The 24383-nt window shown below is 37.6% G+C and overlaps 2 protein-coding genes across 4 annotated transcripts in view; one reads left to right on the top strand and one right to left on the bottom strand.

Annotated features, from left to right (window-relative positions):
- Positions 1–698: 698 nt before the first annotated feature.
- Positions 699–7201, bottom strand: LOC110057068 (uncharacterized). Of its 2 annotated transcripts, none has more exons than XM_089272157.1 (6): positions 7120–7201; positions 5971–6066; positions 5415–5540; positions 3308–3362; positions 3036–3134; positions 699–1478 (listed from the first exon to the last, which is right to left on the bottom strand). In XM_089272157.1, the coding sequence occupies exons 1-6, from the start codon at positions 7168–7170 to the stop codon at positions 907–909; spliced, it is 999 nt and encodes a 332-aa protein (XP_089128283.1). In that variant the 5' UTR covers positions 7171–7201; the 3' UTR covers positions 699–906. The 2 variants fall into 2 exon arrangements, with proteins under 2 accessions (XP_089128283.1, XP_089128282.1); XM_089272156.1 differs by having other exon boundaries at positions 5971–6230; positions 7120–7173.
- A 5-nt stretch (positions 7202–7206) lies between these two features.
- LOC110057058 (WD repeat-containing protein 35-like) overlaps positions 7207–24383 on the top strand; it is a 32769-nt gene continuing 15592 nt past the window's right edge. The window contains exons 1-20 of one of the 2 annotated variants that reach the window (XM_089272142.1): positions 7207–7365; positions 7510–7627; positions 8944–9018; positions 9900–9992; positions 10680–10781; positions 11628–11788; positions 12153–12217; positions 12842–12942; positions 13690–13790; positions 14397–14441; positions 14582–14707; positions 15581–15673; positions 15980–16072; positions 16632–16692; positions 17711–17852; positions 18889–18930; positions 21600–21669; positions 22764–22817; positions 23421–23530; positions 24282–24330. In XM_089272142.1, the coding sequence (XP_089128268.1) occupies positions 7342–7365; positions 7510–7627; positions 8944–9018; positions 9900–9992; positions 10680–10781; positions 11628–11788; positions 12153–12217; positions 12842–12942; positions 13690–13790; positions 14397–14441; positions 14582–14707; positions 15581–15673; positions 15980–16072; positions 16632–16692; positions 17711–17852; positions 18889–18930; positions 21600–21669; positions 22764–22817; positions 23421–23530; positions 24282–24330 (1725 nt within the window). In that variant the 5' untranslated portion in view covers positions 7207–7341. The remainder of the gene's footprint in view (positions 7366–7509; positions 7628–8943; positions 9019–9899; positions 9993–10679; positions 10782–11627; positions 11789–12152; positions 12218–12841; positions 12943–13689; positions 13791–14396; positions 14442–14581; positions 14708–15580; positions 15674–15979; positions 16073–16631; positions 16693–17710; positions 17853–18888; positions 18931–21599; positions 21670–22763; positions 22818–23420; positions 23531–24281; positions 24331–24383) is intronic. The other variant, XM_089272143.1, reaches the window with a different exon arrangement.

Raw genomic sequence — 24383 nt, 5'->3', positions numbered from 1 at the left:
AGCCTCGGACCCAAACACGGCGATTTTTCCTTTTAATGCGACATTTCTCCTCGCCATCTAAGAGCATTAGCGCAAGAATTGCTACAGCGTTTTTCTTGCTTAACGACGCCATTTTGGATTGCGCGATGTAAACATGATCGCAAGAGAGCTTGGTAGCTGTTCATCAAATAGTGCGCGTAATATTGCACGAAATGTTGCAACCGTGTATCCGGGCCTTTAGCCGCGTACTTGGAAGCGTAGTTGATTACGTCATTGTCAATCCTAGCGCGCGCGTGGTGTGTAAACCATGCATTGCGCGATGCGCAGAACATTTGCGCAGTAACAAAAGTAGGCAACGTCCTTAAAAGTTAAAATCGCGTATTTAACTTACTACCTGGTTACTTATTCATCAATAGCAACAGACTTATAGCTGCAATCTTTACCCGCTGCGCATGCGGCAGGCGTGGTTGGAAATAAAATGCTCTGGAAACTTGGGCTGTCATAGGTGAGATTGACCTGGAATTGAGTAGCTTGGATTGTAATTTGCATCGTCTTAAAACTGACACGTTAGGGGAACCACGTGATATTGGGCTTGACTAATTCCCAGTTTTCGGTGAAGAATTCCTCAAGATCACGTGACTCTCGTAAACCCACCGAACAAACTCCTTCGATACCGACATGATCTCAGGTAACGCTGGCATAAAAATCAACAATACAGACCCGGTATTTAGTTTATTTATTTGAAAATGCGCTCATTAGAAACGGGGCACTTTAACAAAATAAAAAAAAAGGGTTTTTGTTAGCTCTTATGCAGTGGCTATAATTTGCACCGTGTCTTTCGCTTTTGCTTTAAGCTGATTAAATGACAAATACTGAATAGCCTTTCCTGTCTTGTTTCTCAAGTGTCATTAAAGCGCCTCGCTTCATTTACGAGCGAGTGGAGTACATGTCTTTGTCTTCAGGGTTTGACTGTCCGATGTCTCCTTCAGGCTTCACATCTCCACTGGCTGAATCTTCTTGCACAATCACTTGATCCTTGCTGCTTTCAGCCTCCGCAGTGACAACCTTATCATCACTGACTTGCACAGGACTCACATCTCCAGTTGCACTTGTCTTTCCACCAGTTAACTTATCAACAAATGGAATCTTACTCCAAAATGATGACTGAGGCTTCACTTCTGCGGCCATCTCTGGTTCTGTAGTTTTCTCTTGCGCATCACTCACTTCAGTCTGGCTTTCCACAACTTCCCCTTTAGTGACTTCAACTGTAGGACTTCCCTGATCTTCTAAAACTTGTGTTTCCTCTGCACGAAGTTTAAGTTCCTCTTTAGCAGCCTTTTCTGCTTGTTTTTGGTTATAGTTGCTTCTCTGCTCATTCACAAAGACCTTTAGTCTCTGATAATTGGTCTGCGTTATGTCAACCGCCTGTTTTGGATAACAGATAGCTGCTGCAGTCGTTCCCAAAACAGATGCAAAAAAAATTCTTCTGATTGGCCGACCTGGGATATAGAATCAATGGTCAGCTATACCATGAAAAAAACAGCTTAAGTTTACATATTAAGCCACTAAATGAAAAGGTTTGTTCAGAACTGGAGGGAGTTACCATCAATTTTTACAGTCGAAGTGAGGTCCGATTCTGTACCTAATTGTACATACATGTAGGTAAGGTCCCGGCGGGGGGGTACTCCCTTATATGGGCTATATAGGTATGTGTGGCCCCAAAGGGTAAGGTTTTCAGCCGTTTTAGCCATAAATAGGGTATCGATTTTGGCCATGGGTATGGTTTTAGCACTCTAGTCTTTAATTGGGTATATTTCTTAGGAGAAGCTACTTTTTCGTTATCAATAACAATGTCAACAAAAGTCCTTCATAACTTCAGTTTAAGGCAACTGCGCCAACTGCAACGGTCATAAATAGGGTATCGAATTTTTGGCCAAGCCATAAATAGGGTAGGAAAAATCGCAGATTTTGGTCACAAATAGGGTAAGGGTTTTGCGAAGTGGGCCGCACACCCCTACCCAACTTTTCTGGGAGTACCCCCTCCCCCGGGGGTAAGGTTAAGTCTGCGTTGGACTGAAGTATCCCATCTTACCAGAGCTTATTCTGTCTTGGTAGCATTAAACAACTGAGATTATTTCTACTCGCCTTTGGATGGGATGGCTAGTGACCTTAGTAAATAGTGTTGCCTCTCGACCAAGTGGTGAGGGTTTGAGTCCCAGCTGGAGACTGTCATTGTGTTGTGGTCTTGGGCAAGACGCTTTACTCTCACAGTGCTTTCTCCACGCAGGTTTATAAATGTTTCCAGGCAAATTTAATGCTAGGGGGTAACCTTACGATGGACCAGCATCCCATCCATCTGGTGTAAAAACACTGCTAGTGGCCTCATGCTACGGAAACTGCAGATAAGGAGTGGCTTGATGGGTCACTTAGATCACATGCAGACTTTGCCTTACCTTTAGATGGGTTCATAGTCCAATGCAGGGTTACCACCTGTAGTGTGTTGTTGAAGACGTTTATTCTGCTTGTTCATACACACCATTTGGATGTGCGCACTTTCTGGATTTGCATAATGTGCTAGCCTACTTAATATGCATACACAAAATACAACATACAATAGGTTCTAATTATCACGTGCCAATATGGTACACCCCCCAGCATTAAATTTGCAAATTGACTTGCCCATGGACACAATAAAGTCACTGGTGTAGACTCAGTTCTAGAACACTTTATCCTTAATTTAGGGTGCTAACTGTTAGGCCACTGTTCCTCTTATGACATTTTGTACACTTTGAGAAGTATCTCTGCTTTTCAAAAATCTGCAGGAAGAATGAACGGAGGTATCAGACGATGACACCCACGCTAATCATGGCTTGCACCTTTGCCCATGCCTCTGTTTGTTCGCATTCTTCCTCTTGAATTTTCAAGCAAAAGAGATACTGCTCGCAGTCTAGACATTTTGCTGACCTTATAAACCTGACAAATAAATTATTTCTGTTGGTAGGCTTTTTAATGCTTCTAAAGGATAATAATGTTTATGATAATACCGTTGTACTTACGGCCTTTCCCTGCTAACAGAACACCACTCAAAACAGCAGCTGTTATTCCTCCAACTTTGATCTGAAATTGCCTGTCTGTACGAATCAGTTCGACAAATTCTACAGCCAAGTCAAAGAAAACAATTTCAAAATATTTATCTCATTTGTTCTTACCATATTATTTTTCCTAATAAAAAGATTTTCACTGGATTCATGAATATTACTGACAACAAAATACCCTCTAAAAGGGCTGAATGGCTCATTTTGGAATAAGAAGTTCATGAGTTTATTACCATAAGATTTATTTTCAACTGTGGTAAGAGTGTTCTTGACCTTTGCCACACTTTCCTGCCAAAGACATGGAAAAACAAGCTATATTATTTCACATGTATTTAAGCAAATATAAAGCAGAAGTTCAGAGATTTTCTGTTTAAACACAGCTTTGAAAGGCAAAATAGTTCCTTATGTTTATAAAATTAATTTTGGCTCTATTTCGGGAAGGTAGGGATGACCTGGATACAAGACTGCCTACCCACCTTGGCCAGGGACATTGTGTTGTGTTCTTGGGCAAGCCTCTCTCCACCCAAGTGCATTAACGGGTACTGGCTAACTTGATGCCGGGGGTTACCCTATGATAGACTAGCGTCCCATCCAGGGGGGAGTAGAAATACTCCTAGTCGATTCATGGTACTGAAACTGGAGGCAAGCCTGATGGGCCACTTGGCTTGCAGACATTACCCACATAGTTGTTTTATTTATGTTTTATTTGGAACTCGGCAAAGGCTAGTCAGATCTGAATCTCATAGTCCGCTTTGCATGGAAGGAAAGGAAGTCAACCAAGTAAAGTCGTTCAAGTACCTAGGAGTCTTGCTAGACGAGTGTTTATCTTTCAACGATCACATAAGCTATTTAAGGTCAAAAGTTGCTAGCAGACTTGGCCTCCTGTCACGATTACGAGGTTGTTTAACCACGGAAGCAGCAAATAAGATCTATTTGTCCACGGTGCTACCGATATTAAGCTATTGTGATACGTGCTTTTGCCCTCTGGGAAGCACTAACAGAAAGACTCTTGAACGCCTGCAACGACGAGCTGCGAAAATCGTATACGGTTTTAAACCTGACATAGCCACGGAAACAATACTCGAGAACCTACGCTGGCCCTCTCTTACAAAAACCATGGAAAAGCACTGTGCACTGTTAGTTAACAAGTGCTTGGTCGGAGAAGTTCCTCTATACTTTAAAGACTATTTCCTGTTACGCTGCCAGAGCGACAACCAACATGTTTTTAACAGATGCACTAGATCGTCAATCACTGACATTATACTTCCTAAATTTCATTTAGATGTCGCTAAAAAGTCTTTTTATTATCATGGTGCATGCACATTTAATAGCCTTCCAACAAACATAAAGATTTTACCACCTAAGGAACGTTTCAAGGCTATCTCCGATTTTTTTTCTTAGGTTATTTTTTAGAACATTTTCAATTCTATATCCAATTTTTATGAGAACGCTATTACCTTTTTAAGCTTTTAAATTTTTTAAACATTTCAGCGTATCTTTTAAAGTAGTTAGTTTTTTTTATAGATATATATTATTTATACATGCTCTTTTTATTTTAAGTTATACAGGGCCCCCGTTGATACCAGTCCTGCGACTGAAGGGGTCACCCTGTTTAAATATTGATTATTATTATTATTATTATTATTATTATTATTATTATTATTATTATTATTATTGTGCAGTTGATAACGTAGTCTTGAATACAGTAACTTTGGTTTAATTATGCAGTTTCTTTGTCGCTCAATACTTGGTGAAGAGCTTACAAAATTTCAGTAATTTCTGTAAGAGATTAATGATGAAAAAGTTGCAATTCAAGAATAGTGATCCCTCCTGTAAGCAAACACCCTTGGGACCAGAAAAAGTGTCCACTTAAGAGTGGTGTCCGCTTATAAGCGGTCAAAAATGCAGAGTCATTGTTCAAAAGAATGGCGGTACATTCTCACTCAAGCAAGTGAAGAGAAGTCCAGCAAGATTAGGAATGGACCATTATTTTTTTTGAGGAGGGTGGGGTGGGGGGGGGGGGGGGTTGGGCAATTTTCTGGGGCATGAAATTTTTTTTGCTGACCACTAGGTTGTGTGTGATTTTTTTTTTGGTTGGCAATAGATGTGCAAGAATTCTTTTTAAAGTCAAACACAGGACCTACACGTAGATAGTAGAAAGCACTTGCTCTATTTTTTCCCTTAGCTTCCTTTACATGATTCAGCTGCTTTGCTATGCAGGAATGTTTTTTAGAAATTGCCCAATACCCTCCCCCCCCCCCCCCCCCACCCCACCGTCATCAAAAAAAATAATGGTCTGGAGGTAACGTCCGTACATGTAACATTTCTTGCTCTACTCACCTTCACACTAGAGGTCCACCCCCAGACATATTTTCTAGCTACTGACACTTTCTCCTCTAACTGTGAGATTTCTTCTTCATTCAGGTTGTACTTTGACTCTTCAACTGGGCCATCATAAATCTCCAACTGAAATGAAATGTCGAATGTGAAAATGTATATTGGTTAGGATGTCTGCAGTTGCATTTTCGGTGTTGTAAACACGTTTTTTGCAAAGGCAGGCCCAAGATAATCAGAAACAGAGGACATACTATACATGCACAGTGTAGCAGCTTAAGGGGAAATGATAGTATTTCCCCTCCACCCTCCTGGTGGGGAGAGGGGCCAGTATTTCTCCCCACCCCAACTAATAAAATTATTTGACAAAAAGCGCTAACTCAGTTTCAGTAGTGCTCAGTATCCCTTTCCTCCTACAGATATTGAATTTACCAGACCCCACCCCCCTCAATCCCCTGCTATCTCCATAGTATTTAAAGAGGTTCTTAATAAACAGTGCCTTGATTTCTGTAGGTCAGTGAGATTTTTTAAAACTGCAGCTCTTTGCATGTGTATTTCATACCTCTCTGGGATGGACCTTCATGGAACCAGCTTTGACAGTTTGAAAAAATGGCACACCAAGGACAGGGACTGAGACAGCCACCAACAATCGGCTCCTCTGTAGTTTGGAAGAATATTGATTATTGATTGCACCACCACATTGCCGCAAAACAGAAAACTCTTTTAAATCTGAAGTCCATCTCTTTGAATAATTAACTGCTAACCTCTTTTCTTTTTGTAAACATTCATTCATTCATTCCTCCTGTTTATTTGCCTTTTTACCTAATACAGTAATTATTTATAAATTAAATATTTCAATGTATGGTGAGGTGACCTCTAAAAACCACCAGGCTCTTAGTTGAGGCCACCTTGTATGTAACAATACGGTTACATAGATAGTGCTACAGAGTGCGGCTTTGCCAGTTCAGTAATAATTTTACTAAAAATTCTAGCAGTTTTTTCTTAAAATTGGGAAAACTTGACAAAGAAGTAATTGTAACAGGAAGGGAATTCCAGATCTCTGGACCTTGGTAAAGAATTGTGAATTTTTTCAGATTAGTCCGGCAATGATGCACGCGTTAATTATTGGCTGTTCTGGTGCTATTGTCACCTGCAGTTGCACTATACTCCACAAATTTTAATTTAGTAATTTCCAGATCTGCATAACACTCAAGATGTGAAACTATTGTCCTGTAATTGTTAGATAATGTAGATAAATACACGAAACACAGTCCACGAAAACTATCTATCAGCTAAAACTTGATCAATCTCTTCAGTGAAAATTTTAAAAAAATTGAATCAACGTTATTAGCTTACAATCCTCTACCATGCAATTGCTAAAAAAACCCTTAATTCATCCTAAGATTTAACTCTTTTTACATGTTAACTGTTGTTATCGATTTTCATCAATAAACAAAAAAACAATATAATCGTTCCCAAATATCATAATGGCTGGCGTAAGTTTCGGGTCATCAATATTAGCTACATGATTGTACACTGTAGAAGTCTGCAATTCTGCGAAGAGTACTTTTTTTAATCGAGGAGGAATACAGTTTTAGTGATTACTGTAACTACAAAAACGCTAGCTCTCAAAGCTTCCCTAATTTCCTCTTTTAAGGTGTATTCACAGGCTAGAAACCTGCTACAAAGTTAAGGACATAGATGAACATACCCAGCGAAGTACTCCTCCGACCGCCATTTTGGCCGCCATCTTCTCGTTCATGTAACACGAAATGAACCTTCTCCATTATTTCCATGCTGCTCGAACTGTCCTATGGGTATTTGTCCTTCTGAAAATGGCGGCGACTGTTAGTTGAGAAAAATTTAACTACAATCAAAGGTAGATGAAGGCAATGCTACTTCTTTGTCTGTCTTAAAAGAAAAAAGATAAGCCATGTTTATATACCTGAGCAAAAAGGTACGTTTTTCCTGTTTTCTGGCTCAATAATTTCAAAAATACAAGTTTGTTTACGTCGCGAACGTTGTCAAGGTGAATTTTTTTTTCTGAACCTACGCTATTTTTTTTCCTGATATTTAGTCCAAATTTATGTTTAATTTGTAGATTGCCATACCCAATAACGTCAAGCTGAGATGTCTGGCCTGGAATCGAGAACAGGGCTACATAGCTTGTGGAGGAGAGGATGGAATGCTCAAAGTCCTCAAGTTAGAGACTCAGCAAGGTAATATAACTTTATTAGTCTTAATTATGCTTATTTTTAAGACGTAATAGGCTTAACCCTTTGAAATGATAATTTGAGTTTGCGAGTAATACATGTAGATCACGGTGATAGAAGTTAACTCGGATCCTTTGATACTGAAAGCATTAAATCAGCAATTAGAGAAGGGTTTTGATACACTGTATACATGTACATTAACATATATACACATACCTACATACATGTACTTTATTTGATACGTAGGTTAAAAATAAGGCAGCCATAGGCTGATGTGGGCCTAACATATACAAATAACTGCAAAATACAAACACTGATAATAAAAATTTACAAATATGATATTAAATTAGAATATTATTTTCAAAATAACTTTATAATATTATGCTTATGTACATCAGTCGAAAGTAAATAAAAGTAAATACATGTTATGCATGGAGTGCCCAGTTTTCCAGGATCAGAACTAAGGCATGCTGAGTTTTAATGGGGTCTGGGTAGCCCTGAGGGTATGTCAACTAAGGAATGAGTCTTAAACTAATTATTAATAGCTTGTTTAACAATATTTTAGTGGGAACATTGTTTCCCAAATTTCTTGCTTTGGTGAATAAATGAGGAAACGTAATTGCTGTATATACAAAAGGAAAATGGTCCTGAAAAATTAAGGAGCATGTTGTTTTTTTCTTTCCCATAAACAAAAATTTGCTTCTGCAACATGAAAGTAGCACGTGGCAGTTTTCTATTTGTAATGTTCCCTTGACAACTCTCTTGACTTTAATCAAATTTCCAAGTGAGAGTATGGGCCACTACCTCAACTAAACAGAGGTCTTTAGTTTTACACTCATTGGTTTTAACTCAAAATGTTGCAATTGTGGTATATGAACGTAGCACTGTTTAGAAAGATTCACAGACCATAAAAGGTAAAGTCTGTATACGAGCCAGGTGGCCATCAGGCTGGAGCCATTATCCCATTTTCTGTAGCATGAAAATTTGCTGTTAACTACCCATTTATACACCTGGGTGGAGAGAGGTACTGTGAGAGTTAAGTGTCATGCCCAAGAACACAAGTCCCATGCAATGTCCCCAGCCAGGACTCAAACCCAGACAGCTTGATCCAGAGTTGTCTGCACTTAACCATGAGGCTCCCACATTTGCAAACCACGACTGTACATAAACAGGAGCCAAATATTTTCTCATAAGTCTGACCTTAGTTGCTGAGCCAAAAATCTGGGCCTGATTTGGTTGGTTAGTTGACTCAAAGTATCTTGTTAAATGTTGCCTTCTGTTTTGATAAATGGGTAGAAAAACTGTGTTTTTACATAAAACAGGAAAAGATGCAAAGGTAAGAGGACTTGCTGCTCCAAGTAACCTGTCAATGAACCAAACCCTTGAGGGACACACTGGTAAGTATTAGGATAATTAAATACTGATTATTTAAATACTTTGTAATGCACATGCAGGATGTGCATCTTAATCTAGTTGAAACTTTGGTTCCTCTGCTTGAAAACTCAGCATATTAAATAGTATTTGCAGCTTAAGAAATTTAAAAAAAAAAACCAAGATTTTTCAGTTTTCCTCAAGCTTCATTGTACACTCTCGGAAAACTATTTGTTTCTTGCAGAGATAATGTCCGTGGACAAATATCGATACATATTTTCGCGCCAAATGGAGGCTGTTGTTTATTTAGTATCACCAACTAGTGAACTAATGCAAATCCTGATTGGCTACACTACTAGATCCTTGAGTAGCGAAATTGGCGCAATCAAATGTGACACTCTCTTTTGTTTTATTCCCAAATAGATATTTCTCCAACTTGCATTTGCTAACTTTATAATTGCCTTTTGTGTCTGACTAGTTGGGTATGTGATACTAAAACAATTAGACCCTTCGCTATTGACCTGTACCCCTTGCGGGCTACAGGTCTAACTGTTAAATATTGCCCAATTTTCAAACTGCGTGTGTTGCAAAAAATATTTGAAGGATAATAAACATTGACAATAGCCTCCATTTGGCTCGGATTTGTCCTCAGCTTGGACATTACCTAGACTGTCTGCTTCATAGAACAGATACCAGAAATGTCCGCAGACAAATATTTGAGCATATTTCCGCACCAAATGGAGGCTAATGCTTTGGATTTATTCCTTATGACATCTGTATTGGTTGCCCTACTACATGTAAGACAGTGGATATCAAGGGCCAATTACTGAAATCAGCCGATTAGATTAACCTTATTTGCAGCGCAATAATATTTTCTAAGATTAATTGACTGGGTACTGTTTTCCAGGTGCTGTTCAAGTAGTAACATGGAATGAACACTTTCAAAAGTTGACTACTAGTGACCAGTATGGCCTTATCATTGTCTGGATTCTCTACAAAGGTTGGTGATGATAATTTGGTTCACAGAAGTAAGACTAATAACTAGGAAAAATAGATTACTTTATTATATACAGGGCTCAAAAAAAGTGCTGTCCTGTCTTCCGGGACTAGTAGATTCTCCTTCTTCGCAAGTTAGGAGATCAGGCAAGTTGTCTGCCAACTAAATCATTAATTAAAAGAGCAAACTATTAAAGAGAACTTTGCCCAGGACAACAAAGTTTTAGAGCTACTTGTCCCAAGGGCAAGCTAGAATTAGATTTTTTCTAGTCCTGCATATGGCTGAACTGGTCCGCAATTAAAAGGATAATTGTGATTGGTTCTCTTAGTGGTAGAATTTTCAATGTAGCCTGCTAAGATTGACTGCTGACAAATTAATTTTGGCAAATTGCTTTTTCAATTTGTTGCATAAAATAAACAGCTTTTTGGTGAGAGGAAACCATTTTAACAAGTTTATGTACTTAACAGGACAATTTCAGTTACGGTTTATTTACATGTTCACAAAAGTGGTCAACATGAGTCTAAACATAAATAAATGTTTACCTTTCATGCGTGCATTTACCAAGAATGGATTACAGAGACACACCAATTTAACAGCAGATTAAAGAGAACTATTAAAAATATTATTATAAATACTTTACTAAACTAGAGGTTGTTCTGTCTGGATATTTTTTTAAATGCACAAGTATAGGTTCTTGGTATGAAGAAATGATCAACAACAGAAACAGAAGTGTGGTGCGTGACATGAAATGGAATGCTGATGGCCAGAGGATCTGTATTGTTTATGAAGATGGTAGGCATACCTAAGACACTGTAACAATGTTAATTTATCCATGTTTAGCTTACATCTGGGATCCCGAATGTGTTCCCTCACTTCACTTGATTTATACTCGTTTTTCAAGATTAAACATTGTGTTTAGAGGCTCCAGTGCTTTGTTGTCTGTCTTAGGGAATAAGTTACAGACACGATCTCATGATGGCGGAACTAAATATACCCTGTACATGGCTAACTATTAGGCATAGGTGAAAGTGGAATTTGAGGCAGGAACTCTTTACAATGTAATTTGTTTCTTATACTGTTCATTTGATTAACACCCTGTGAGAAATAATTATGTGTGCAAATTATTCACAGTATTAGCCCTTAACTAACTTTATAATTTTTATCTCCTTATAATATTATTATGTATATCTGAGCTGAAATTCTACCAGTTGTAACTGTATCTACATGTAGATAATTAATATATATGTTCTTTTGTGGGAAGGGGGGAAGGATATTATAGATTCATACAAGAAAAGTGACTCTGATTTTTTATAATTTTTCTTAAAATCATGGAGTACATAATACAATGACATGTAACTAGGTACTGACATACCAGTAAGCTACATGTACATGTATATGAGCATGTAATGTAGTTGTTATTGACCAAATGTAACATTGACCATTGATTTGTGATCCTCGTATCAAAGAAAAAGGTACCTGCAGTCAGGTGAAAAATACACATTTCTGGACCTTTTGTTAACCAATTAGATTGTATGCACAATCCAGTTTGTCTAAACTGCATGCTGACTGAGAATAGTAATACATATTGTAATATAATTAATATTGACATTTGATATTGATTTGTGTTTTGTATTTTAGGTGCCGTAATTGTTGGTTCAGTGGACGGAAACAGGATCTGGGGAAAAGAACTGAAAGGCCTACAGCTCACAAATGTTGAGTGGTCTCCAGATGGAAAAAACATTGTGTTTGGAATCAGCAATGGAGAAGTTCAGATTTTTGATAACATAGGAAACTTTTGTGTAAGATTTAGAGAAAATGAAGTAATACTACGATTACCAGTTGATTAAGGTGCAGTGGAGGTGTTTTTTCGAAGGTTCTTTTTTTTGTCGTTGATGAAATGTTGAACCAGAAATTAAGGTGTTGCCATGGGCAACTTTCCTCATTCTCCAATGGTGTTTCCGGCACTTTGCTGCCAATGTCAAGTTGCCAATGGAAACGGAGCCAGTTGCCCATGACAACCACACAAGTTGGATGTTAAAACCTGGTCACCAAACTTTCGTCGCGCCTTACTCAACTGACACTCATAGTAGCTTCACTTGACAGCAAAAAAAGTGGTTCTCCCTATTTACAGTTCATTTATTTTAATTTATGTTTACTTTCCAGACAAAGATGACCTTGTTCTGCCTTGCCAATGTAACAGGAGCTGTTAAGATCACTGGAATTGAATGGTAAGATATTTTTCAGTTAATCAATTATGATCAGAAATACAAATCTTGTGCCCAATGATAAATATTATGTTAAACACAAATATTCAGAAACACCGAAAATTTTAAATAAAGTTGATTGTTTCTACATCTACAGTTTAAGGAATTTTGATTTTTAAAGTTATATCTACATCATATACTTGTAAGACAAAGGATCATTTCCTGACTTTTTTAATAGTTTCTCTGCAATGATGTGAATTAAAAATGCAGTCTATAAATGTGTCATTGGTTGTATATGTAACATAAAAGTAATTTACACTGAAATAATAACATGTCATGTATGTACATGTAATATTAATTTTTTATTTACATGTGAATGAAATACATGCACATGTAACAGGATATTAGAGAGGAACTGGGAAATAATAATTCATGCAAACAGTCAACAGAACTTTTTCTTTACATGTACATGAAATTGTATGATTACATATCATGGTCATCTTCAACTACGAAGGACGAACAACATATACACCTGATGTTTGGGAAACCAGGTTTACACTGCCAGAATGCCCAGCTGAATAACATCAGGTTCACTGAAAATCTAATTAATTAACATGTGTTGAACATTTCTAAAAACACTCTTGCTAGGTATGATGGAAGAGAAGGGTTTGTTGAGCCTAACTGTCCATGCCTGGCAGTGTGCTTTGACATGGGACGTATGCAGATTATGAGACATGAATTGGATGAAAGTGAGTAACTTACAGTGCTGTGCATCTTGTCTTAGTTAAATGTAATTAGTTTAATTTTAGTTTGGTTTGATTTTTGTTCACTTTTGACTCTTGTCACAGCTTGTAGAAATTGCATGTCATGTACAAAAAGGACAGTAAAAATCAAACTATTTAATTGAAACTACAACATTTTTCTATATGAAGGCCACTGAATTTGTTTTCACAAAGAATTTATTTCCCGTAACCTTTTGCTACATGTGTTTTTTTCTCACAAACCCATCCTACAAATTATGCCTTGTATTCAGCTTAGTTCTTTAATCAAGCAGAGGATCTGATCAAGGGGAAAGACAAATACAGCACAAATTATACATACATGTATATACATATTACATATTTCACGCGGGTGGCACAAAGATAATGTATGAATGTTATTTTTTAATGGTAGAAACAATATTTTATGAGCAAGCACAGCTGTGAGTGATTTAAATATTGATTTTAACCCGAGAGATTAAAATTCATATCTTCATCAAGGGACCTTGTCATTTTCTTTTTATTATACATGTATAAACAAACTGACTGTCTGTGCAAATTGAAACAACAGTGAGAAAGTGGGAAATGACATCATCAATATCCTCACTAGTGAGAATATTGAAAATACGTGACCTGGGTCCTGGATGTATTTTCATATGAATTTCATGAATGGTTTATTTTCCAGTAAAACACTCTATGTAATAATTAAAAGCTTAATAACATATCTTTCTACTATAGATCCTGTTTTGATTGACACTTCAATGGCTGTAATGAACATTCAGTGGAATAACTGTGGTTCAGTGCTGGCTGTTGCCGGTATGCAAAGAGCTGCTGGCCAGGTGAATGAGCAAACAATTTCTGACAACTGTAATATTCATAGCAATGCTACAAATTATGTGTTTGAAGTCTTAATTAAGCCCGGCCAAACAATCGCAACTTTGCAACACAACACGTTGCAACATTCGTAAGTGCAACACGTTTGGCCAGCCTGTTGCGATGTGGGGTGTTGTGGCTCAAGTTTGAAATTTGCCAAATTTGAGCCAACAATACTCAACATGTTGCATATTTTTTCACAACAAACTGAAGAAGGCCTACAGCCTCATGGTCAGTTTGGTTTCATTTGTATGAATCACTTAATCTCCTGAACCATGAGAACTTCATTTATGGTCACCGTAATTTCCAAATAAGGATGTTAATTTCCAAATTTCTCTTGAACGTTTTAGGTAAGTTTGAAAATCAAATATTACATTTTGGTGATTTTTCCTTTTAACAGTCACTTGAAATTTATGGCCTATAAAGTTCCTAGAATACTATAATTTCTTCCCCAACCAATAGGTAGCGCTAGCATGGCTTGCACACTACATGTAAAGACACGTAGCAGCATATTTTCTTGCTTATCTTTTGCCAATTCAATTCAACTGAATTTTTTTTTTTTTTTTTTCTAGGACAAGGACATCAATGTTGTACAGTTTTATACCCCATTTGGTGAGGTAGGTCTCAGATATAAATACTTGGGAAAATAATAATTTTATATAATTATATTGGTCTCCACTATTTATTGTTAGTATAACGGATTTTTAGGTACCACTTGTAATGATATATCTTTCTTGTATTTGTTTCTTTTGTGTAGCATTTGCGAACTCTAAAAGTCCCTGGAAAGCAGATAATGCAAGCTTGCTTTGAAGGTGGAGGACTGCGTATTGCCTTGGCTGTTGATTCCTTCATCTACTTCGCCAACATCAGACCAAACTATAAGGTTTGTGGAAGGACGCTGTCACTGTATGTATTTCCCAAAGTAGTTACTGTAGTTGGTAGTTGGTAGCGTACATGTATTTACATGACCTAAATTAGTGTGAACAGTAGAATAAAATAAATTAATGTAATTTGCCAGAGCTAGAGTTTAATTTAATTTATTTGTCAAGTTTAATTAACCAAAGGAAATAACACTCAATAATTGCAATGATGGTGGACATTAGTTCTTGTAATGGATTTTTATAGGCTTATTTCTCTGTTTACTCTTTCGTTTGCATTTCACTTCAATTGAGAAGATCATCAAACTCTCCAGACCATGTTTCAGGCCTTGAATCTTGTCGAAATATGAGCCTGCTTTATATGTTAGGTTGTCAACTGTCATCTTGGTGTAGCACTGTCTTTATTACATGGTCATGTTCATCAAGCAAAATTTTTAAAATCTGGCTGACTACATGTATTGCATGTCCATGTGCACATGGTGCAGTTAATTTTTGATTTCAGTTAGTCAACTATTACTTGTATAATTATGTAGTTTGTTTTGCTCTAGCTAGTTAGTATTTTTTCACTTTATTCCTCAGGGCTAGTCAACTAGAAGAACTAGAAGAACATGAACTAGATATAGTTGAAAACAAATGTACACTGTACACTGAAATAAAAAATAAACTGCAACATACAGCTATTCGATCAATACATGCATGCAGATTACATGATAAATTTCCCATATACATGCATACAAGAATTTGAAAACTTGTCTCCTAACCTTAAAGAATTAATGCCTCTCTTCCTCTGCATTGAAAAGTTGCACATCGGTTTTTGTACTGTGATTATACTCTTTATTTGTCTTAGTCTGATACAATGTAAACAATGTTATTTTCAGTGGGGATATTTCTCTAACACAGTGGTGTACGCATTCAACAAGCCTGATCGACAGGAGCACTGTGTGATATTCTGGGATACCAAAAATGGAGAGGTCTGTGTAGTTATTCATTTTTCAAGTATTTCCCATAATAATAGTCACCTGTTTAACTGAAAGTTGTAAAAATTAATTATTTTAAAGCCTATTTTCTCAATAGGGTTTTCAATAATTTATGCAATTTTTTTTAAGAAAAAATAGTGATAAACAGTTTTTTTTAATAAATAAATATATTACTGGTGCTATTACTAGACAAACAGACAAACGGGAAGCTTGCTTACATGCAGGTCATCATTAACTACTTGATTTTCTCTTAAGGAGATTTTCATTATTTTATAACTATAATAATTTTTTTCTTACCAGAAATATGTGAAGTATGTGCGCAATCTGTTATCAATCACAGCATGTGGAGAGCATTGTGTGTTGGCCACCAGGGCTGATGACAGTAGTGGACAGGTAACTGATCAAGATATACATGCTTAAGTTCTCTTTACTAATAAGCATACATTTCTGAAGATTTGGTGATGGGTCAATCTTTTTTTATTGTCTACCTGATAGTGGTCTTAGTATTGTAACAAGAGGCTATCCAGAGGTTAAATTAAGAAAAAATGAGAGTCTCACAATTAAAACCAAATGTTCCATTGTAATGGAATTTGAAAATGAGTTTGCACAAGATGCATAACATGACAACCACCTTGTACAATGTGTTAAAGGCATTTTTGCAAGTTGTGCCAAATGACCTTCAAAGTATAGGATCTTGAAAATATGCAGGTTTACTAAATAAAGGAAACAAAAAAGGCACCACGAACAAGATTGTGCATGTAACGAATTGATTTATCTACTAGAGAGCTAGAAAAAGCTAATGAAAGAAAACTCCTCAAGCAGGGCAAGAACCAGAAAAAAACACTCAAACCATGCGTACACTGTACATGTACAGGTACATGTGTCTTCCTAGAATGGACTGAATATATTGTTTTACGTTGAAAGTATCTTTTTTTTTTCTGTCGTTTTCCAGCATGTCCTCGTACTTTGTAATGCCATTGGTACCCCATTAGACTCCAAGTATATTGAAATAGGTAAGCTGCAGTTAAGAACACGGTATTAATTTTGTTTTATATGTTTAAAAATTTGTTTTGTCCTTTTGGAGTAAAAAATGGTACCTATAAATATTACGTACAACGCTGTATGTCAGAATGGCAAACGAATGATTATTTTAACTGGCAGAGTCTCCGAGCATAATGAGAAAGTCAGCGGGTCTCCGGTTTTCATATTGTTGACCTGCATTGTTAGAATTTCCAAGCTCAGAATATTGACAAAGTTCCAAATTCTATGCATAACATACTGTACCTGTGTCCAAAAAGTAATTCAGGTATCACATAAAAGTACTATTATTCCATAGCGCTCTTGCGGGAATGCCCACGTATTATATGTATATTGATTCTATTAAACATAGAATCAGAGATCTAAGCATTTTTACTATCTTAAACCGTGCTAACATTGTGAACAAAACTCATGAAAGTACTGCTCCATAACTTTCGTTTGAATGGTCACACACTAGGGTTTCATTCACGGGCTCACAAGCTACTCTGAACCAGCCTGTACAGCAAACAGTAACACCTTTGGCTTAAGTACTGCTGAATAGCTTTCATTCGAATGGTCACGCACTAAGGTTTCATGCATTGTTAGAACCACCTTGTGCAGTGTAACAAACAGTTCTACACAAAAGTACTGCTCACTAGCTTTCATTCGAATTTGCACACACTAGGGTTTTATCCACAGACTCAAAAGTTAGAACCACCTTGTACAGCAAAATAAACAGAACCACGTGAAAGTTCTGCGCAATAGGTTCCATTTGAATGGTTACACTCTAGGGTTTCAACCACAGTCTCAAGATTTCGGTAAAATCATATTGTTCAGTGTAGTGAACAGTGCGATTATACGTGTGAAAATAATTCCCAGAAGCTTTTATATGCATGGTTACACACAACGGTTTCATCTTAACCTCAAACGATGATAATCAACGATTGAAAGCGTTTACTACAGTGTCATTCAAAGAGTCTATACCAACTCATGCCAAACCTCTCTTCATGCTAGAGCCTCTGTATGTGGCCATGACCAGAAGCCACGTGATAGCTTCATCCAAGGAGGCCTTTTATTCCTGGCAGTATCGAAGCCCAAAGAAACTCACAGCTCTGGAGCTTCAGACACATTCCAAGAGAAAAGATGTCAGAGAAAGGTTAGTTTGACATTGTATAAATAGATCCAACTTTTTTTGTAAATAAGTCCAGAGGAAACTTTCGAAAACTTTAAACATGGATTTCCTTTGTCAAGGAAAATCCTGGCTTGATGTTTCGTCCATTCTTGTTGAAAACATTTCCATCGGTCGCTAAAACGAAACCCATTGTGTTGGGCTTTGGGCGCGAACGTCTGGGTGACTGACATGTTAAACTTCAAATGACTGATAGCGAATCATGCAACATTTATACCCAGTAAGATCAGGTTATTTTGTGACGTGATCACAATTAGATGCACTCTTAGAACTTTGCAGTCCTTCGCAGGCTACCGATTATTCTCTTGGTTAATTCCACCTAACGCTTGAACGTGAACCATCAGATGTGGTCTAACAGGCTAACCATCGGGCCAAGTTTAAACAAAGGAATTCATAACTTAATCACGGCGTATATTTTGAAGAATTTATTAATAATTTCTCTTTTTTTCCTTAGTGTCAGTTTCGATTGAGGAGATATGTTAAACACGGGAGACGGTGTTTTATCAAATTTCCAAGCACCTCGGTGTTCGTCTCCTGACCAACTTTCTCGTTGTTTAGAAACGTGGTAGATCATGGTCTCTCTTGTTTGATATATTGCTTCTCCCATAATCTTCTTACCGTGCGCTGGATAACTTTACAGTTGCCGAGTTTCTGATTCATTTGGCGTGTTTTGTAATCATTTTCTTTGTCGATTTAAAGATTAAACCTGTTGAATCTATATTGTTTCGTTAAAACTGATCAATGAAAAAAGTTAAGTGCAAAGTAGTTAGTAGTTGAAGTTAATCAAAATCTTAATAAAATAACTACTAAACATTGCTAAATTATTTACGCTCTCAAATGCAAAGAGTTAATTCTGCAAATTAAATTTTAAAAAATGGTGGCAAAACGGAGACTTAAAATTCCAGAAACTTAACAAATTCACTGCAAAGAAACATTCTTTTTGTTAACAACACTGATCAAATATGTTCTTTTAAATTATTTTGTAAATATTTAACCTTTGAAGTGATGCTGGAGCGGCTTATTATCCAGAGTACTCCAACCTGCGGTAAGATATCAATAAAGTATTATTTTTACTAACTGATAAATTTATAAAAATTTAGAAATAAACTATATAATAACTTTATAATCGTTTACAAACATCTTGTATTCTATTCTAATAAATCTCGAGCAACTGCATATATTTCAGTTTTTGCTTTACAGTGTATGTAAGATTTTAATAGTGATGCCAAGCTTGTCTAATATGTTTAATTTCACATTGGTCAGTGCAATTCTACGATATATGTATTTATTATCCAACTGCAGCGAATACTGTCCGAATAACAGTACAAATATATAGCGATATTGTACAGTTATTTGTACAGTAGAAAACCTGTTTGCCGGACAGGTCGGCGCGCGCACGCAAAACTGTCACACTCTCCCTGTTTCACTGATAAATTTATTGACTAACAGCAATTGGATAATAAATCTCTTATTAGATGTTTTGGTGTGCAGTATCGCTTTGTATTTTGACTCGCCCTACGGGCTCGTCAAAATACGGCACAACTCGTGAAAATATACAGCGATACTACACACCAACACATCTAATAAGATATATTTATTATATGGCTTTGGCTTGTGGCCGATATAACGTGCGCTCTGATTGGTTAATTGTCACTGAATTGTAGGGCATTATTCTCCCGTAATACCCACGGGCCGATTACGGATTATGCAAATTAGGAAGAGCCCGGTTCTGAAAATTCAAGCGCATTGAAGCGATGAAAGCCGATTAAAATCAGTACGAGAATATCAGTAGCTAAAAGTTTAGAGATATTTCTTTAATAAAATTTATATAGATGACTTACCAGTCGGTAACCTTGGCGGGCACTAGTGATAAACAATCAAAGTTTGCCTAGTCTTAAGTAAAGCTAAAATCGCTAAGTAAAAAACACCATCGGCAGATCTGCCATGCATCCTGAGCAGAACACCACAAAGAAACTTATAAGTTATCATCTTAGTCACAGCAATTACCGAAGTATTGAACTCCGTCAAAGTTCTCGTCAAATAGATTCCCTCGCTTTGACACAAGCAAGTGTAAATCAGCTTCCAGGATCATCAGATGTAAACAATCGGGCGGTTTCTGTCGGTAGCAGTGTTTCTGATAACTGCAGACGTTCACAAGGCTTGAAATGTTCATCCATAAATCCCAGAATGAAGAAGGCGAAGATATGTTGTCGAAAGCGAATGCGAAGATCGAGTTAAGCTTATTTTGAGCAGTGCATTCTGAAGCATTAGTATCTTCTTTCACCGAAAGACGGTTGGTTTGGACAATTTTGAAGCACTTGCTGTCTTTTCTATATGCGTTGACGTTTCGCCCCAAAAGTCGGAAAAACTTCCCCATCAACTTGTGGTACCACGATACTAAAATTCGTTTTTGAGGCTGTGACAGTGACTTTTCCGTAAAGAAATGAGTGTTTTTAACGGAATACATAATACAGTGGTGAAATTCACTGACTGTGTAGTTTTGCCCTAGATTTGAGACGATGAATGAATCGGTAAACGCGCGCATCGCCGGATGTAAATTGACGACTTCCGCTCGAATGATTTTTCTCTTTATTGATGAGCCATATAATAAACAACTTAATAACCTCGACCGTTCGGTCGTTACGGGAAAATCTCAAACCTCGGCCTACCGTATTGACCTCGCTATCGCTCGGTCAATACGGCAAGGCCTCAGTTTGAGATTTTCCCATAACGACCTCACTCTCGGTTATTAAGTAGTTAATATTGGGATTGATTTAACATTGATGTGTTGATATTCTGATTAAAGAAGATATAGAAAAAAAACATTTTGAAAGAAATGCAAAGAAGTGTTGAGGGAAGCTGGAATGCCTAATTTGTGAGAAGCTAGTAATAACGAAAAAGAGACCATACTTTAACGTACAAGGCGACTCAATTTGTGTAGAAGTGTTTAATTAGCCGACTTATTAAAGACTCTTTCACACCTAAACTAAGACATTTTATATATTTGAATCTTGAGACTTGAAAAACAAAAATTGCATTTGATAATGGCGAACGTCTTCTACAGTACTAGCATTTATAACTTTTATATAGAGTGTTTTCACGTGACGTGACGGCAGCTGTATTGGTTTCTCAAAACAATGACATAGCAGCCATGTAGTGTCCCAGATCAATCCTCGGGAGTTGAACTCTTTTCTTATGTAAACACTTTCCTTTTTGCCAATACATTTGCGTAGCTGCTAGCCACGTGAGTGAAAACTCTCTATATTCCTTTTTAAAGCGTGTTGATATTGTTATTATTAGTATTATTAGTGAACTTAATAAATGGGTGGCCATATAATAAGTTTTGTATTCAGAAGTTTTCATTGTTGCCCATGAACGCAGCCCAACAGGAGTTGGCAGGAAGTCGAACAATTACTTGGCATGGCTGAGGCGAAGTTGAAAGGGACAAAACAAAATAGTGTACAATCCTGCTCGATAAACTTAGTATAAATTATGTCGTGAGAGCATTTTTCCTTCAGCTGTCTAACATAACCACTTCCTAACTAACAACCACAAGTTTTTAAGCCTGTTAGATTTCAGCATTATTTGGAAAATTACTAATGCATTAGTATTAATCCAGTATTTTGAAGAAAAACAGGGTAACGAACACTGAAGAAAACGAGAAAGACAGTCAGATGTAGCGTTGACTTGTTATTGATTTCATATTAATTTCAGGATGTTTCATATTGATGATGTACCATCCGGAGCTGGAGAGGGCATCAAGGACGTAAGCAAGGCTCTAGCGGTAGGGATAATACATATTTGTCATTAAGCTAGTTAGAGGACCTTACTAGAAGAATATCAGTCCTAGGTCTTCACACTTGAGGGTCCATACTGAGAAGCAGCAGTCATGAATGAACTTGAGTGGATTAAGATTGATTAGCCCAACTTTAACGAGACATATCATCACAATTTGTTTGACAGAGGAATTTTCTCTTTTTTGGGGGTGGGGCGAGGGTGGCGGGGGTGGGGCGAGGGTGGCGGGGGTGGGGGGGGGGGGGAGGGTTGTGGTAGAGCGTGGCGTCAACGTACACAGAAGGCAAGTGTTTCTCGCTGCGTCTCTCGTGCTTCGATTCCATTCAAAACTGATTGTCCTACAGGTTATCTACAGGTTAAGGCACTCTTCGAGTGAATCATCGGGATTTACCCGCACGAGTTCACTAACAATGAACGAGAAATTCCAATACCGCACTCGGCAAATCCTCGTGCGCTGTTGAAAATTTCGAGTTCATTGTTAGTGAACGAGTAGTGGTAAATCCCGACAATTCACGAGCAATGAGTGCGTTAACATTTTTATTATTCAAATTGAATACACTGCACAAAGAAACACTGCATTGAAACCACTATATTTGAGTCAGCCGAAGCCATGGTGTAATGACAGTGGGGTGTTGAATTTACAGCACGGCTATTACACCACAATAATGACGTCAAGGTGGCTGTTTCGTCACAACCCAGCATCACGTGGTACAAATCAGCCAATCAGAAAATCGGAATTCGTACAGTGTATGAAAGTTGAATAATAATTTTTATTACTTATTATGAACGTAACTTTGTAAGAGTGCAAAGCTGTCTTCAGGAAGAAGAAAAATGAGAATTAGTCACCCGATAACATTTCACCAGAATTAAATCTATTTACATAAGGAAGCGTGCATGAGAATGGCAGTTTCAATATTTGCAACTCAGTTTATCTTGCTTTAAGCCTCTGTGTCAAAGTTTAACATTCGCTGTACCAAGTTACAGAACTTGATATTACTAGTGACACATTTTATACAACTGTTTCTCACGACTCATTTTTGTCCTTTATTGTACTAACTGCCATGTTACTTGTCTTGCTTACAGCCAACGCATGATCCAGTGTGTTGTATTTGTGCCTCGGATAAACTTCTGATTTTGGTAAGTGTTGTAAAATCGCTTCTTCCCTGATACGTTCATCATCGTAGTTTTCGTTAGATGCTTCCCACTGTCTAATAACTAATGGAACCCATAAAGAAATGGTGGGTATTCAAAATTGACTGACTGACCCACCCACGCACTGACTGACCGACTCACTGACTGACTGACTTGCTGACTGATTGACCGACAGACTTATTACCGGACGGACAGACGGACTCACTGATTGACTGACCCATTGGCGGGAGGACTTAGTGACTGTCGGACGGATTGATTGACGGACACACGGACGGACAGACTGACTGACTGACTGACTGATTAACGGAGGGACTGACAGACTGACTGACTGACTGATTAACGGAGGGACTGACTCACGGACTGACGGATGGAAAGACAGACGGACGGACAGTTCTAAGGACTGACTGAATGACTGATTGATTGACGAACGGACTGACTGACGGACGGACTGACGGATAGACCAACAGACGGAGGATCTGGCTGACGGCATACCTGAAGGGCTGACTGGCCTGCTGTAAAATACTCTGAGACCCAGACAGACGAACGGTCAGACAGACAGACTCATATGCTTTTGGTTTCATTTTTTAGGGCCGTGAATCAGGAACCATTCATCGCTACTCATTACCCAAGCTCGCACTGGAAATGAAGAATGTGCTCAACTGTCGCCCACACCAACTTTCACTAAACTGCATCTCCTCGTAAGAACTCAAATCTAGCTTTACAGTACCGTGGCATTTTTTGGCCGAAATATCTTCAAGATTGCTCTTGCCCTTTGCTAAGCAGTATGTAGAGTCCCACTTCTGACCAGCCTTATACCCTTTGAAACAAACCGTGTTGCTTTGACCAACTGTCGTGACACGTGCTTGTGACAAGCTGTCATGACATCTTTTTTTTTGTCACGACAACTTGTCTTGAGAAGTCGTCAGTAAAAAGTTTTCGTCATGTTTCTTTTGTGTGGCTCGCTTTGTACGAATGTTTTGGTCTATCTTGGGCAAGATTTTAGATATATATATAATTTTCCCCTCCCCGCATCAAAAATAAAATTGTCCATCTCTCAGAAACTTAGAAACTGTTGTAACATCTTCTGGCGATAAAACCAATCAAAAATATAAATACGAAAATGCCATGCATATACAATAGGCCATTTCCGAGTTACCTTGTGCCCCACGAGTCCTCGTGTGAAACCTTTCATAGGAAAATGAGTTTGATTAACATGAAAATGAACCTGAAGGCAGAACACATTTTCATATGAATGGTTTCGCGCGTAGACTCGTTTTGACATAGAGACAAAAGGCAGCGCGGAAATGGCGTAATAAACCTATACATGTGCATTATAAACACCCACATTAAATTATTATTATCGTCATTTAACGGTGTTGAATGAATATGTAAATAAAGGCAAAAATCAATAAAGGCAAACCTATAGTGTTTTCTTTTTTCTTTGCACAGACGCTTGGCTATCATCGACATTTCCGGAGTTCTATCATTCTTTGAACTAGTAAGTTATTTGAAAACAGGTTATTTAGTGAATAAAATGATACTGAACCAGAT

The sequence above is a fragment of the Orbicella faveolata genome, unplaced genomic scaffold, assembly GCF_042242905.1.
Source record: "Orbicella faveolata isolate gen_17 unplaced genomic scaffold, um_ofav_v1 contig_34, whole genome shotgun sequence".
Lineage (NCBI taxonomy): Eukaryota > Metazoa > Cnidaria > Anthozoa > Scleractinia > Merulinidae > Orbicella > Orbicella faveolata.
This window is presented reverse-complemented; position numbering and strand designations above follow the sequence as displayed.

Excerpts from the sequence above, each read along its gene's own strand:
- LOC110057068 (XM_089272156.1), bottom strand. The coding sequence starts at position 6,201 with ATGAATGAATGTTTACAAAAAGAAAAGAGGTTAGCAGTTAATTATTCA. Across the intron at positions 5,541-5,970 it reads TGAAGGTCCATCCCAGAGAG|TTGGAGATTTATGATGGCCC; the intron begins GTATGAAATACA and ends ATTTCATTTCAG. Across the intron at positions 3,135-3,307 it reads AGTTGAAAATAAATCTTATG|AATTTGTCGAACTGATTCGT; the intron begins GTAATAAACTCA and ends ACTTGGCTGTAG.